This window comes from Macroventuria anomochaeta (genome assembly GCF_010093625.1).
Source record: "Macroventuria anomochaeta strain CBS 525.71 unplaced genomic scaffold BU25scaffold_2, whole genome shotgun sequence".
Taxonomy (NCBI): Eukaryota; Fungi; Ascomycota; class Dothideomycetes; order Pleosporales; family Didymellaceae; genus Macroventuria; species Macroventuria anomochaeta.
In genome coordinates this window covers 1247429-1263037 of record NW_022985363.1, presented here as the reverse complement: position 1 = coordinate 1263037, position 15609 = coordinate 1247429, and the positions used below count along the sequence as shown (strand labels likewise).

At 52.4% G+C, this 15609-nt stretch overlaps 7 protein-coding genes across 7 annotated transcripts in view; 3 read left to right on the top strand and 4 right to left on the bottom strand.

Moving 5' to 3' along the window:
- Positions 1-539: 539 nt before the first annotated feature.
- Positions 540-923, top strand: BU25DRAFT_330572 (uncharacterized protein; the record flags this gene model as incomplete). Its single annotated transcript, XM_033702365.1, has 1 exon — positions 540-923. A coding segment is annotated over one exon (384 nt), but the record flags the coding sequence as incomplete, so codon positions are not given.
- A 1618-nt stretch (positions 924-2541) lies between these two features.
- BU25DRAFT_406244 (NAD(P)-binding protein) lies at positions 2542-3945 on the top strand. Its single transcript, XM_033705222.1, has one exon. The coding sequence runs from the start codon at positions 2820-2822 to the stop codon at positions 3906-3908; it is 1089 nt and encodes a 362-aa protein (XP_033567154.1). The 5' UTR covers positions 2542-2819; the 3' UTR covers positions 3909-3945.
- On the bottom strand, positions 3928-5877 carry BU25DRAFT_487348 (uncharacterized protein; the record flags this gene model as incomplete). The annotated part of the gene is made up of 3 exons (XM_033711269.1): positions 3928-4334; positions 4391-5278; positions 5332-5877. The coding sequence occupies 3 exons, from the start codon at positions 5875-5877 to the stop codon at positions 3936-3938; spliced, it is 1833 nt and encodes a 610-aa protein (XP_033567153.1). The 3' UTR covers positions 3928-3935.
- A 549-nt stretch (positions 5878-6426) lies between these two features.
- BU25DRAFT_357917 (glycosylphosphatidylinositol anchor biosynthesis protein 11) lies at positions 6427-7431 on the bottom strand (the record flags this gene model as incomplete). The annotated part of the gene is made up of 3 exons (XM_033703584.1): positions 6946-7431; positions 6595-6881; positions 6427-6544 (listed from the first exon to the last, which is right to left on the bottom strand). The coding sequence occupies exons 1-3, from the start codon at positions 7282-7284 to the stop codon at positions 6427-6429; spliced, it is 744 nt and encodes a 247-aa protein (XP_033567152.1). The 5' UTR covers positions 7285-7431.
- Positions 7432-7560: 129 nt separating this feature from the next.
- BU25DRAFT_382930 (Translin) lies at positions 7561-8744 on the bottom strand. The gene is made up of 7 exons (XM_033704261.1): positions 8602-8744; positions 8513-8549; positions 8413-8466; positions 8229-8362; positions 8071-8179; positions 7937-8022; positions 7561-7884 (listed from the first exon to the last, which is right to left on the bottom strand). Exons 1-7 carry the CDS (start codon positions 8683-8685, stop codon positions 7669-7671), a joined length of 720 nt encoding a protein of 239 aa, XP_033567151.1. The 5' UTR covers positions 8686-8744; the 3' UTR covers positions 7561-7668.
- Positions 8745-11493: 2749 nt separating this feature from the next.
- On the bottom strand, positions 11494-12188 carry BU25DRAFT_406242 (uncharacterized protein). Its single transcript, XM_033705221.1, has one exon. The coding sequence runs from the start codon at positions 11955-11957 to the stop codon at positions 11544-11546; it is 414 nt and encodes a 137-aa protein (XP_033567150.1). The 5' UTR covers positions 11958-12188; the 3' UTR covers positions 11494-11543.
- A 113-nt stretch (positions 12189-12301) lies between these two features.
- Positions 12302-15609, top strand: part of BU25DRAFT_86650 (uncharacterized protein) — a 4991-nt gene continuing 1683 nt past the window's right edge. The window contains exons 1-7 of the mRNA XM_033712188.1: positions 12302-12829; positions 12917-13142; positions 13229-13288; positions 13341-13589; positions 13688-13916; positions 14013-14175; positions 14229-15609. The exon at positions 14229-15609 is cut by the window's right edge and continues 6 nt beyond it. Coding sequence (XP_033567149.1) covers positions 12477-12829; positions 12917-13142; positions 13229-13288; positions 13341-13589; positions 13688-13916; positions 14013-14175; positions 14229-15609 — 2661 coding nt within the window. The 5' untranslated portion in view covers positions 12302-12476. The remainder of the gene's footprint in view (positions 12830-12916; positions 13143-13228; positions 13289-13340; positions 13590-13687; positions 13917-14012; positions 14176-14228) is intronic.

Here is a 15609-nt window from a genome sequence, read left to right as displayed (position 1 = left end):
TGAATGTGATACCTGACCAGCAACCACCTCGCTCAGTTTTGGTTCTCTCACCTGCAGCGAAATGACCTGTGGAGATGCCACCATGTCCCATTGCTCCTCGGCTCACGAAGTGAGAGTAACATATCGTGCGATGGACTTCGTTGGTTTCTTACAGCCATCGATCGAATAAATATCTCCGGTGTACCTACCATATCCTTTCATTTAAGTATAAATCTTTACCATACTGCCGAAGATGACGACGAAACCCGTACGCCTCTAACTCCCACTGAAGGTACTCGCTCACATCCGAACCCTCGAGCTGCTTCGGCACCTCCAAAACGAACTGTTAAGGCTATCATGCGAACTGCTGCCTGCAAATGGAGACAAATCGCTGGGTTAGTGCTGTACGTTGCTAAGTCAATTCATTACTGGCCTTTTCGCAGACGATCTGGTCTTCCTCCTCAACAGCTCTCTTCCTCTACACCATGACCCTATGACTGCTTTCTGCGACCCGTCGGCTCTGCGATCATGGGTCCGAATCCATCTTCAATACTTCGGCGACAACGAAGATTGAGGTCCGCAACCTCGGTGTCGTGATAGGATACAATCACAACAGCTGCTTCGCGCAGCTCCATTATGGTGATGTCGCACTGATCGACGTTCGAGACTCAAACTGCATGCGGGAGGAAAAGTGTAAGCAAAGTCTCAGATGGTTCTGCGAGGAGGTGGATTTCCTAGCATGCGAGTTCAGAGCAAGAGAAAGCGCCGCGGCAGAGATACTCAGGCAGAAGGCTGCAACAAACCTAAAGTCGAGGATCGTGAAATTAAAAGCAGGCAAGAGGAAACTGGTTACTGAGAAGAAGGTAGAGTGTGGTAATGCGAAGAAGTGGAAAAGATTGAGGCTGCCATTGAGGCTGTGGAATGATGCGGTAGTCGATGGGTGAAGGATGGAGGTGATGCGGAGGTCTTGAGCGTGTCAACATAGAGACGGCGTCTGGGTGCTATCGACATGAAACTTCTTCTGGCGGTCGAGTACAACATCTGAACCGTTTGTTGGCGTAGTAGTTGTTCGCCAGCGGTCCGTTGCAGTATTTGCTAACGGTCCGCTGCACTGATTGTCCAGCTCATTCGGTTAGCTCGGGTTTGCTTCCATACTATTCCCTTCTACTATATAGTCCCGATCGATCCTCGCCATAGCTCAAAAAGATCAATCAATACTCCCAACCCTTCCACAGTAGTCACCTATTTTCGGAGGCAGAGTACGAAGGAGCTCGTTTTTAGTGAGTGGTCAAAGCTCGGCATCCCCATCTGATCTTTCTTATCCGGCATCTATTCTCAGGGTCAGCCCCTTACAAAGAGTACGATGAAGGTGTCAAGAAAGATCAGAATCTTAAGTACTCTCAATTACAGTTCTATGGCGCATTTGCTTACAATGCAAAAGACCCTTGCGTTATATATGAATGTGAGACCAAGGCAGAGAAGCAAGCCGCCAAACAGGCGCTTGAGAAGGAGAATGAAGAACGGAAAGAAGTGGCCGTGAAGGAGCACAAGCAGAAGCGTTCCGCACTGAAGGCCTTGAAGCCAACCCAACTCAACGAGGTGCAAAAAGAAGAGCACGTGTCAGCACTTTGATCACATAAGCACGCTTTTACCAAAAAAGATAAATATACTCATGGGAAGCGGCTGCGTGGAGGCATCGATGGTTATTGGCACCGTGAGATGGCACTAAAGGTGCTTGTCCCATGGATCAACCACCTGAAATAGCGAAGTAGGACAATTGTTCTACTTGAGGATAGTGCTCCTTCTCATACTTCACGGATTGCAACCAATTTTCTATGGGTATCTGATGTAGAGAAGCTGGGTTGGCCGGGTCATTCACCAGAGCTTAATGCATCCGAGCATGCCTGGCCATGGATCCGCCGCCACATCACCAAGGATTTTGACATCAGCAGAAGCGTAAGCTTGGCAAACACCACTCACTTAAAACAAGCTCCTTTGTAGGAGTCGTGGTTGTCTGCAGATCACTAGCGTTGACGTAGCCCGCGCCTTCCGTCAAAATTCTGATGATGCATGTCATCTGGCCATAGGATTCAGATGGCTGGCCATAGACTAATCTAATATAGGCTTAGTAGCTGATTAACCTCGCTGAATACAATTTAGCCTATCTAGGTTTGATGCATATAAGTGAAGCGTGTTAAGAACGTGTTTAGAACATGTTTGGAATGTACTTAGATCATCTAGAGTATTCTATATATTTCTTAAGTATTATCTATGCCTACTATGTAGCTTAGGTAAGGTTATTTAGTTAATATATATTATATAAAGCTACGTAAAGTATAGTAATCTTAGGTACAGCTATATAATTAGTTGTTCTACTAAAGCATGTTCTAAACACGTTCTAAATCCTTTCTAGACTTTACCTATTATAGCTGCACTTGGCCATAGACCTATGCGTTAATCCTTACATTTCTATGGCCACCTGCCTATCTAGGTTAGTCTATGACTGTCCCACAAAATCCTATGGCCGGATGATGTGAGTCCTCCGGAAACCCAACCTCCAACCCCATATCGAGTACCTCACTATTCTCGGGTCAAATCAACCGCAATCGAGGGCTTTTGATTAGTTCAATTCGCCCTACTTAGTACATATCGAACGTCCTCGCATAGCTGCGGCTTTACTGTGAGACCGGCATCCACCACCGATATCGGAACAGGATTCTGACTGCAAGTACGAAGTAGCAGGTGACTCCGAGCATTGATAAACAACTTGAAGTCACTCGATCAGACTTATAGCCATTGTCTGTTCCACAAGCATCGGAATTCACCTGACACCGCTCAACATGACGTTCACAATCCTCTCGGACAGCGACGTAAAATCCATCCTCTCCTCCCTCTCCCAATCCGACGTCTCGCACGTAGCAGACCTCTTCATCCAATCCCTAGTCCAATACTCCTGCTACAATGAAGCCCAATACCAGCCCGAGCGCGCCGTTATCAAACGAGGGGACCAAAGCAGCGTGTTCATGCCCGCAACAACGCCCCACCATATCGGCGTCAAAATTGTTGGGATATCGCAAGCCAAGCCCCCATCCCTGAATGAGAAGCCAAAACCTGGAATTCAAGCCACCCTGGCGATCTGCGACACCGAAGGCAAAGCGGTGGGCGTGTTGAATGCAGCGGAGATCACAGCGTTCAGGACTGCGCTGGGGAGTATTCTGTTGTACAGGTTGAGGAAGAGAACAGCGAACATCGTAGTCTTCGGTGCCGGCGCGCAAGCGCGATGGCATATACGACTCGCCCTGATTCTGCGGGGGGCAGACATCGAGAACATCACGATCGTGAACCGCAGTAAAGCGCGCGCAGACGAGCTCATTGCGGGGCTGAAAGAGACCGGTGTGCCGTCACACGTGCAGCTGCATGTTCGTGAAGAGGGGGAGAGTTTGGAAGATCTGGTCGTGGATGCGGATGTGATATTTTGCGGTGTTCCGTCTACGACACCACTTTTCCCGGCCAAGTTCTTGACGGGCGAGAAGGCGAGAGCGAAGACGAGGTACATTGCTGCAATCGGGAGCTACCGCCTCGATATGCAGGAAATCGACCCCGAGCTGCTCAAGAGTATTGCAGATCCGGCCGGCGTCTTCAAGGAGCAGGTGTGGCAGAGCAAGGTTGTAGTGGACAGTGCCGAAGGCTGCTTGGCTGAGGCGGGTGAGTTAGATAGGGCAGAAATTAGGAGGGAGGGTATGCTGGAGGTGGGCAAGATCCAGGACTTGAGGTCCAGTGAGAGCCCTGAGGGGTTGGAGCAGTGGCTCGCCGATGGCTTTGTGGTTTATAAGAGCGTGGGTTTCGGCATTATGGATATTGCGATTGGAAGCAAACTGCTCGAGTTGGCGAAGGAGAAGGGGAGAGGAGTATATTTGGATGACTTCTAGTGCAAGACGTTGTGCTTCCCAACCTATCTAGTGCAACGAGTGCTTACCAACCCCGTTCACCACGCCTTTCTGTTCTAACAGACATCCCGAGAAGGTTTTCTCCACGCCCGCTCCATCGTCCAACCCCAGAATCCTCGCAACGTACTGATCCGGTCGCACAATAACCACCGCACCTTTCTCCGGATCAACACCATACTTCTCGTACGCATATCCATGCCCAGCATTGTAGTGCTCGTCATCGATGTACGTCTTATGCAGATCCTTGATTCCCCACTTGCCAGTCTTAGGGCTAAAGACTTCTGGTACCTGACCCTGTTCAGTATCCTTGAAGCGTGTGCTCAGGACGAGTATAGGCTCGATAACGCTGTCGGGATGCGACGCAGCGGGCGTGAACCGCCGAATAGCGTGCTCGAGGGTCGTCGCGAACTGTTGGTATCGTCAGTACCCGGAGCAAACCACAGCAGAAAAGCGGTTGCACTCACCTTCTCCAACCTCTCCTTACTCTGCTTACTCCCCTTCTTCCCAATATCCCCCGCAAACACAACGACCCTCCACCTCCCATCACTTCGCATAACAGTCTGCAACTGCAGGGGCTTCGCATCGCAGAACCTGATGACTTGTGCGCTCGGAAACCGCATCCCCACCTTGACCCCCGTCGCTCCTCCCTCCTCACTGCCATTAAGATCTGTGACGATGGAGTCCTCATACCGCGCCGTAAAACCCGCCATATACCTCCCACTCTTCGTAAAATACTCCGCAAACTCGCCATCTATCTTTTCCTTTCTCGAGAACATTGCGCTGAGCTCTCTATCAAAGGCTATCAAATCTGCCGCAGTCTTACTCCTCTCCTGGACATAGCTCTCAAGTATGTTCGGGGGCGACAGCCCAGAGAGGACAGAGCCCAGTTTCCATCCTAAATTGTACCCGTCTTGCAAGGAGATATTCATGCCCTGCCCGGCTTTGGGAGAATGTGTGTGGCATGCGTCGCCGGTGAGGAAGATGCGCATGTCCTTGTGAAAGTTGTCCGCTAGGCGCTGGCCGATGGAGTATGCGCTCCACCAAAACGTCTCCGCAACGTCCATACTATACGGCGCAAAGATTGCGCGCGCGGCGTTTTGCAGGTCTTCAAGTTTTACATCCTTTGGCTGCGAGCCCGGGGGGAGCTGGATGTAGAAGCGCACGAGGCTGCCACCTTCGCGCGGGATGATGAGCAGATTGCCGCTGGTGGAGTGGATGGTGCATTTGCGTCGGATGTCGGGAAAACTGGTGAGTGGGTAGATATCCATGACGCCCCAGACGGTGTCGGTGGTGTCGCCGAGCATGTGGTAGTTGAGGGAGCGGCGGACGGTTGAGTGGGCGCCGTCGCAGCCCTGGGCGCGTTAGCAAGAATCATTGTATATGTGGTGGGAGGTGAAGTGCTTACTAGGACGTACTTCGCCTCCCATATTTCGCTTTTGGAGTCTTTGGAGGCAGAGACGCGGACGCAGTGTGCATCTGGGTCTGTGACGGTATTCTGATCGACTTCAATACCTGTCACAGTCCAACCGTACTCGATCCCATTCGCAGTCGCCTCTTTCCACACCCCTTTCTCTTTCATGATCTTCTCCATCTTCCCCAACATCAGCCCGTTCATCCTCGCCTGGTTCAATATGACATGCGGCAGATGGCTGAGCCCGCTCTCAGTGTCGATAGACCTGCTCTTCCTCTTGATACCGCCCTTGCCCTCATCGTCGATACCCCAGAAACACACTTCGTAGATGTGGTAGGCTTCTCTCAGCAGGTCCTCGGCGAGCCCAAAGGAGTCGTAGATCTCGACTGTCCGGACTTGGACGCCGTCTGCTTGCCCTATCTCCAGGGGCCCGGAGCGCCGTTCTAGAATTGTGAAGGGGATGTTGTAGGTGGCGAGCCAGGTTGCTGCGAATATGCCTGCTGAGCCAGACCCTACTATCAGGACGTCCGTCTTCGGCATGTTGGTCAACTCTATATATTTGGTGCTGTTTGGAGATGTAATGGAAAACGATGAGCTGAGGCAAGCAGTAGACTGTCAGCAGACTCGAGAAGCAGGATTGAGGAAGTATTGTTGTGTCGTCACCGGTCTGTCTCCAAATCAGGTCCCAGGAGCCTCATATATACTTTTGGCGAAGTCGAAGTTATGATACTGTGGTGTAAGCTCATCTCGGAAGGTCTCCGGACGGCAGGCGGAGAGCGTCCGTTAGCATGCATTGAACAGCTGCAGGTGCGGGAAGCCGAGCGCTGCTTTGCGACGGCAGATATGTACCATTGTACATACCTTCGGTGATCTCTATGGACTTGATCCTTTGGTGTCGGATGCTGTAAACGGCTGCTAAGATCGGTAAGTGTATGCATCAAGTGTGTTGCGCAATGCAAAGTGTAGGTGCACGATGTGCATGAAGAGCCGGACTTGACGTAGCACCTTGCTGTGTGGTAATTGATGCTGGAATTGTTGTCTAATAATGTTGTACATCGAAATGCTGTACGCTTGCGGTGCTGTCTGCACTCACTCGAACATGATCTTCTTGCCCTTGAGCAGCGTACCTCCCAACAGCTTGCCCACCGCATACCCAATATACGCACCTGTGACGATCGTGACGGGCCACTTCTGCCACTCGCGGTCCCTGAATAAGTCAGCATGTCATTTCTCGCCGATTTCAAAGCTTGTACTTACCAGTCCAAGGGGATAGGCACAGCGCCCAACCAAGCACCCAGCACCGTGCCAATCAAACCCCCATAGACCTCATCAATCGGCAGCAAAAGCGCCACAACCTCCCTCCACGTCTCGCCGCTGACGCCATGTGCATAGACCAGCGGCAGTGTGCTCAGCACCGCGATATGCGCGCCAGCCAAGAGCGTGTGCGTGTGGTGTGAGGTCACCGGAGCGCCGAACAGAACGAGCGTAGCGGTAAGGAGTGGCGTCGAAGCCAGGGTCGTGAGGAGTAGGGAGAGGAAAGCCGGCTATGCCATGTGTCAGTCCGTATTTTCTCGCACCTCCATTCATGAATATAGTGTCCCAACGTACCACAATCGTCCCATTGATGCCCCTCTCAATCGTGCTAGGCGCAGCCTTCTTCTTCTCGCCGCGCTTCTGTTTCTTGATCTGTGTGGAGCTCGTACCGCTCGTGGGCGGTAGGCAAACAGCTACAAATGCTATTTGTAGGACAGCGAGGGGGAGCAGTGTGCTCAGGAGCGCTGGGACAGGGTCGGCGACGAGATCCTTGAACTTATACGCGTAGAGCGAGAGCACAAGAATGGGATGGATATGCGTATAGATGCGCGCAACGTCGGTGTTGAGGGGCTCAATGGGCGTTGCGGGCGCTTTAGGTGCTGGAGCAGCGGGGATGCCGGTTGCGCTGGCCATTGTGTGCTGAACTGGAGAAAGATGCGGGTGCTGCGGAACACACTTTTCGAGTGAATTGAGAGTTTCAGTGGCTTAGTGAGAGGCCTCAGGGAGAATCAAAGGAGTGGAAGTGGCACCCGGCCGTGTTGTCGTTGTTTTAGTGTTGATGTCAAAGTTTTGGAGATGTTGTCCGTGCAGGGTTGACATCTAGCGCGAGCAATCACCGAGCACCTCGATGGTTTCACGATATCCATGCAAAGACGAGTAGAGACAGTGGTCGAACTGATTCGTGAGACTCTTGAACTTGTTCAGGCTTTTGGTTTTATTGCAAGAGTCTCAGGCAAGAGCAATCTTCGATATGCGTCCCTGCAAACCAACTACCATCTGCCATCTTGTAGGTGGTGCTTACCCCTTCTTAGGTAGCAAGTTCCTCAGCGAGAGATCGTACACAACATCCTCCACATCCTTGACCCTGTACTTGAGTCCATCACTACGGCGGCGCAAGCTGTCGTTCTTCAGGTTGAGGATCTGGAAGCCAGCAAACAGATCCTTAACGAACTGGTTGATCAGGATGGGACGCTCGTAGTCACCAAGTGTAACGGCATTACGTGCAAGTCGAGTCTATATTGATATTTAGTGAGCATGCCTTGAGACCAGGGGTGTTGTTGCGTACCAGTTCTTCGACGAGCGAGATGAGGGATTGCAGATACTCTTCGAGCGTGAGGTGGAACTCGTCTCGCTCCTTGAGGTTGACCGGGACTGTGTGATGTTAGTTCTTTGCTTCGTAGCTTGCTGGGAATTCCCTACTCTTCAGAATCTCGCCCAGCTCTTCGATAGTAAGTAAGCGCCCGGCTTTGATATCACCGCCGTCATACTTATAGCCGCCCAGCCAGCCCCAGAGAAGAAGGCCCTCTACCTGCCAGAATGTGAGTGACGCGCTTGAATGGAAGATGGAGGTGACGCACGGCGCTCTGCATCTGACGAGACCACATGTTGTTGAACTTGTAGTATGGCAGCTTTGATGCAGCCTGTGACAGCTTCGAGACATCATCGATGACAGTGTTTATAGACTCTTCTGCCGCCTTGAGGACTTCGCGGACTGCATAGTCGTGAGTAAGTGCATCTTTGCATGTTCGGTGAGCGACTAACGGTTGGCGACAGGGGTGGAGTGTGCTCTTGATAGTACGAACGAGACATTGCGGTCTGATATGCTTTAGCTAGTATTCTTCATCAATTTGAGATGTCTTACTGTGCTTCTCGAGAGCTTGGATGATGTCTTTCAGCTCCTGTCGCGTTATGAGTGCGTGTTCACGTGCAGCTTGCGGGGTGACCTCTCACATCACGGACAGCTGTGTCTTCGTCGACGCGCGCCTGGAGGTCCTGGAAGATGGCCGGATCGACCATGCCTGATTGCGAAGCCATTATAAATGTGCAGGTAGTTCAGCTCACAGTGAGCAAGGTGTTATAGCAGGCGAAGTTGGTGTTTGTTTGGGGCAGCAAACAGCGACGAAAATTTGAGCTTTCAACTGGCTCGCAACGTCACGACTCTAGGGAGGGCAGGCAGGCACTCGTACGACAGTTTGTCTCTGCTGTATCTTACTGCTGGCTACAAACAACTTCACGGTGTCTGCAAAAGCTTTCGCACGATCAATTGGCAGCTTTAGTCATGACGTACATTTCAGGGAAGCAAATATTAGGCACAAGACGCGTCGCAGTCACGTAATTTCGCGCTCAGCACAGCACACAACACCGTCGCAAGGTAAGCTTCTCTTCAAGCGACTAGCAAGGCAGTCATCTCAATGAAAAAGGGTCGCGTACACCGGAGGTAGTGAAGTACCGGCGACACTGTGCCAATGAGTATGAGCAAGCCCAGTGACCCAAAGGCAGGTTGCAAAAATAAGGATCTAAGCCAAAGTGTACGGAGCGAGGTCGCCCTATATCCACATTCAGCCATCCTACAGCCAACTGCCTTGCAATATGTACCTTCCAAAACCCGTCTTTGAAGTTCTAGCATTATTGAATTGATGCACGGCACTTCAGTATTAAGAATTCACTCTGCCAAAAGACCAAGTTGGCCTGTAAAAGACCTAAAATATCAGCAACAAGCATTTACAAGGATCGCAAGCAATTCGATATACCATATAGGCAAGTGTATCATTGGAACTCGATTCATGATTGCTGCTATTGCATGCAGGATTCCCCACATTTCGTAAACCAGAATTCAGAAACTGCAGAGTTGTGGCGTTGGCTGCCGAGCGGCAGCCTGGATTTTCGGGTTTTCCAAAACTCAAGTTACGAAACCGTGGTGGATGAGTCAGCGACAACATTTCGTAACATAACGGAAATTGTAACAGCCACAACTACGCGCGATCATCACGAGAAGTTACAAGCATGCTTGAAATGATTTGCGGCACAGATCCTACTGACTCTCACTGTCCTATCAAAGCGTCTGACTGCTGCAACATACCCAACAGTCTTACATCTGGGTGTGCCTTGCACATCTGGGCAGTACCCGCCAAGGAGCCCGTCCCCATCGGTTGTGTACGATCCCTTCTATGATCAAACCCCTTTGAATCATTGTTTACATTTCCATCATAAGCAACATGGAAAAACGGGCGGCGAGAGCAAAGAAACTGCAATGTAAAGGGGTCACAGCGGCTTCACTGAATTTGAAAAAGTATGTTGTTGTCAAGATGTCGCAGTAAATGCAATAAGTGAAGGTGTAACCGCGCAGGACAGTAAGTCAGGGGTAACCGCGCGAAGCAGTAAAATCGGTATATTCTGTTCTGTTCTTGTTCTGTGATTGTCTCTCACCCGGCAGTCATCAGGGTCTGTTTACATGACATATCTGTCGTGCAGCCAGAAAGTGCTGTTGGAACAGGCAAGAGCACTGCACTAGCACACGTGGCAGACATGACCTCTTCACTCCATAAACCGTCACACAAGAAGAGGCTTGCGGGATCCACTGAACGCAACTACAAGGATGCGGCAAAGCTCTGGGACGTGTAGGTCTATGATTCCAGTCCGATATGCCTACTAACATGTGCAGAATATTATTGCATTAACCACGGGTCTTTGCAACTGTGATTGGGAGATGGCAAAGATCCAAAGTGCAAACCCGTCCCGTTACACCGTGCGTCCCGGCACGCTTGGATAGACGTTAAGGATCAACGGCCCTAAAGCTGGCATCACGTCAGGGACACAAAGACACAGTCGAGCTGCTGCGGTCGCATCTTCACGGAGCTCAAGAACGAAACATAAATGTAACCTTTTGCATTTGTATCTATGCAATTGCGAAGATTAAAACCAACAAGACAATTAGGATAAGGCTGATGATATGTACAAACTTGGTCTCGTTGCAAATTTTCTCTGATTCGACATTAGCCACAATGACCATTAGGAACGTGATCAGACTCCAATCAGGCAGCGTATATATCTCCTACACCTACAGGCAGGGCTTGCGCCAGCGCTCGGCTAGCTTAGTTAATATTAAGTTAGTGGTTGTAACATCCATCCCTACATGCCGGGACACACGGTGTAGCGGGACGGGTTTGCACTTCGGACCTTCGCTATCTCTTATACGCAGGTTTATAGAGTTGTAGTTGAAGTATCAATATTCTTCAGCCAATTCCCCTTTAGGGAATTCACCTCCTGCAGAGATCAGTGCTATGTTGGCCATGTTGTCGATTGTTTTGTCAATGCCGTCAATCGACCCTACGTCAATTACCCCCTGTCCATTCGCGATCGCGAGGAACGCCGTTGAAATTGGTGGGCTTGATGCAAAGTAGGCTCACGGAAGATTTTGTCCCGAAGCTTTGAATGTAGTCCGGCAGTTTTGCCGGTCGGGAGCGAAGATCGCAAAATGCGATCCAGCGCGCTGGGATACTCTAGCGTGGCGCTCGGCGGCCGTGGCCCCTCTGTGGTTGTTTAGGTTCTTCAAGTTTAGTTCCCGCACTGCCCTGTCGCTGGCCTCTTCCTGCCGGTTGCACCTTCTGATTTAGGTGCTTACAGCCCTGCGGTTAATACGCGTCGGCTATTCTCTCCATGCCAGCGGCGGCAAGCTGCAGTATTCTTACGTTCGACTACCTGTGATGGCCGCTAGCCATAGCATGCTGGAACAATTGCAATGCGCCAATTTGTCCTTGCTGGAATTGTACTGTTGTTGCTAGTGGGCAGCACGGCCTCAGATGTGCACGAGATACAAAGTATCTAAAGACGAGTTATATACGGTTTCATTCGCTGCAGGAGGTTCACTTTCCGTATTGGCTGAAGGTACGTCTTCACACGCTATTGAAGAATCCCCTAAACCCTCCGGACAGCGTCCGTGGAGAAGTATAAGAGTCAAGGGCTGTCCTTCTCTTGTACTCACCTACAAGCCTCTTGAATGTATGCGCCTTGCCTTCTCCATATATTAGCGGCATGAATACACCCATAATTCCTAATAGACAATATGCAGTATCCTCCTCTTGTAGTGTAGAGCGCCCTGCTACCCAGCCCATTCGCTCCTCAACGCTGAACTCGGAAAGGGCTCGTTCTCGTAATGCCTCAGTCGGGACCTGGGTGATATTGTGGATTTCCTGCTCTAGCGATGTTCTGCTTCCTAGTGGCTTCCACTCCTTGGAGAAGAACTCAACCATTCTTGCAACGTCCAGCAACGCGTGAACCATCGGCTGTGTCGAAATGCCTCTTGCCATGTTATTTGGGCGGCGGCAGCAGCATTAGCGACCTTATCTGACACAGAAACGTCTGACAAGTACACATAGCACACAGATGCATGCTGATACCAGCGGAACCTTGGGTTAATGGCTGCATCGTTGGGGTTGTATGTTCTCTCCGAGCGATAAACGTTGGCCCAGTTCAATCGGTCACGATGCAAGCGTATGACGGCAGATAGTCAGGATGCGCAAAGCAAAAGTGAATGTTTGCTGCCCAGGGCAGCTGTCGTACATCGACACGGAACGGGCCGAGCAGGCTGCAAGCTGGCGCTCGCTGGACGCTTGGGGCTGTGTAGCTGGCCGCCAGCTCCATGTGCGGGACTCAGCCTGCATCATCTTGCCTACATCAGCCCATGCGACGCAGCGCACGCAGCACAGCCCAGCGATGGCCGCTCACCACCTGCTCACGATGTCATCAACCCTCCGCCGGCCTGCTCGCGCCCTCCAGGCTGTAGACGCTGGGAGGCACTACGCTTAACGATGTTCCTTTGAACCAACATGGCCGCCACGAAGAAGGGCCCTGTTCTCCGCGTCACCGGCCTCGCAGCCTCGCAGCCTGACGAGGAGCTGGCGGCATCGCTGAAGGCAGCCATCAGCGACAACCTAACAAACGAAGAAAAGTCGAAGATAGCTGTTGGGGTGGTTGTTGTGCCCTCCTGCTACGACGACGAGGAAAAAGTTGCGCTGGTGGAGTGCCGTGACAGGGTGCCTGCGTTCCTGTCAGCGCTGACAGCCGACCCGCTGGGAGAATGGCAGGTGGAGATGGGCGACACGGACATCAGCTTCGACCAGCACTTCTTCGGCTTCACCCAGCTGTACACGCCAGCGTCTGACGCACCAGTTGTTGCAGAGTATGCACCATGTAGTTCTCTTTTTGTCTAGAACGCCCGCTCTTACTGTTTGTCGTTGCTGTCTAACTGCTGACTTTATGCGCGCAGTGTAATCGCCATCACCGGCCTCGACGGCCACGCGTACGGCTCATGGCGGGGCAAAGGCAACCTTGGGCGCATGTGGCTGCGCGACTTCCTGTCCAAGGACCTGCCGTGCTGTCGCGCGATGATCTATGGCTACAACTCGAGGCTGTCGAGCCACGGGGTGGACACCATTATGGACTACGGCCGGGGCCTGCTAGAGGAGCTCAAGAAGATCCGGAGCACAGAGGAAGTGAGTAGAGATGGGGACTGCTGTTGTGAGAGTTGTGAGGATTGTGAGAGTGCGCAAGCGCAAGGCTGACAGATGCAATGCGCTAGGAACGACAGCGGCCGCTCTTCTTCATTGCGCATAGCTTTGGCGGTATCATACTCGCCCATGTAGGTCGTATAACCCAAGAACCTGCGTGCACACGGCTAAGCAGCTGCGTAGTGTCTTGTTAAGGCGGTCCAGACGACGGAAGATGACCACCCGACGATAGCTTCTCTGCACAAGGCCACGTACGGCATGCTTCTGTTTGGGATCCCGCACAGGGGGCTCATCGTGGACGACATCCAGAAAATGCTTGCTGGGGAGGACGGTCACCCGCGCAGAGAGCTGCTGAAGCAGGTCAAGATAAAGTCCGACCTGCTAGCATCGCAGCTAGACGACTTCAGGAACCTCGTCCGAGACCGCAAGGTGGTGAGCTTCTACGAGACAAGGCAGACGCGGCAGCTGCAGTTTGTAAGATGCTGCGCCTTGACCAAGACGCGAGAACATCGCTAATGCGTCCATGACAGGATAGTGAGAGCAAGCGATGGACGAGGACTGGCGACTTTATCACGGCGGTAGACAGTGACTCGGCGCTTCTCAAGCTTCCAGACAACATGGAAGACAAGATCCCCCTAGACACCGACCACTCGATGATGGTCAAGTTCGACAACAAGAACGCTCGAGGGTATAGCAGCGCGCGGGACAAGCTTAGGCAGTTTGCGCAGGATGCTCCGGGTGTGGTGGCAGATCGCTTCGGTACGTAGCTGTGACACTCCAAATCAGTCTGAGCAAGGAGCTATGTCTGCATAGCTCCTATTTTGCTTGATCGTAGCTAATGATGCTGGTCCCTAGCGCGAGCGCAGAACAGGCCCAAACCGTCGATTATGATGCCCTTCCAGAGAGATGGTGCATTCGTGGGCCGGCAAGACATCCTTGCAAAGATTGATGAGATGCATAGACGTACAGCCTCAAAGGATCACAGCCGGGTAGCGCTTGTTGGTCTGGGAGGGGTAGGGTAAGCATTTTCATGCACAAGCAGTCACGGATATCTGCTTATGCTGTTCCTAGAAAATCACAGATTGCCATCGAGTACGCGTACAGAGCCAGAGAGTCTGCGCCGCACATGTGGGTGTTCTGGGTGCACGCGAGCAACGCCGTCAGGTTCAAGCAAGCCTACCGAGAGATCGCAGCCCAGGTCGAGCTTCCAGGTCGCGACGATCCAAAAACGGATATCCTCCGCTTGGTGTGCAACTGGCTCTGCGACGAGAGGAACGGGCGATGGCTGATGATTGTTGACAACGCTGACGACGATCGAGTGTTCGCGTCTGCGAGCGCCAGCGCCAGCGCCAGCGATGACTCGGGTAGCGCTGCACATGAGGCTGATCCCGCTCGGGAAGCGGCGGTGCCGTTGGCGAGCTTCCTTCCGCAAGCGCCGAGCGGCTGGATACTGGTCACCTCGCGGGATCTGATCGCCGCCGTGAACCTAGTGGGAGCAAGGCACAACGTGGTTCAGGTGGAGGCGATGGGCGAGCGAGACGCACTGACGTTGTTAAAGTCGAAGACGCGGGTGGACAAGTCGTCTGAAGGCGACGCAAGAGCGCTTGTCAGGACGCTAGAAGGCATCCCGCTTGCTGTCACGCAGGCGGCTGCGTATATCGCTGTAAGAGAGCCAAGAATCACCTGCTCCACGTACCTGGAGCTGTTCCACGAGAGCGTGGAGAACCAAGCGTTCCTCCTAAACAGACAAAAAGCAAGAGACATACGGCGGGATACTAGCGCGAACAGCGCAGTCATAGCTACCTGGCAAATCTCATTTGAGCAGATCCGAAAGACGAGGCCCGAGGCAGCGGACCTACTGTCGCTTATGACCATGTTCGACAGACAAGGCATTCCCGAGCACGTGCTGTACGAGGGCAAGACGAGGCTGCAATTTGAAGAAGCAGTAGCGCCTTTGACCAGCTTTTCTCTGGTCCAGACACAAGTTGGAAAGCAGTCAGGACAGCAACTCGGGTGGCAGCTGTTCGAGATGCACAGCCTAGTACAGTTGGCGACAAGAGAATGGGTGAAGTTGCATAGTCAAGTTGATGTGTGGCAGAAGGCGTCGCTGCGAATCATGGCTGCGGCTTTCCCGAACGGACAGCATGAAACGTGGGCGGCTTGTCGGACTCTGCTTCCACACTCAACAAAGGTGCTCAGCTACAGTATGGAGAAGGACGACGAGGCGAGTCTGCACCGAGCGACGATCGCGACCAACACGGCGTGGTACCTGATGCTGATGGGGCAGTATGCAGAGGCGGGGCGGATTGGGCGTAGTGCAGTGGCGACGAGAGAGAAGGCGCTTGGGCTCAAGCATCCCGATACGCTCACCAGCGTCAGCAAGCTTGGGTCGGTACTGGAGAGGCAGGGCAAGTACGAGGAGGCAGAAGCGATGCATCGACGAGCGCTGGAA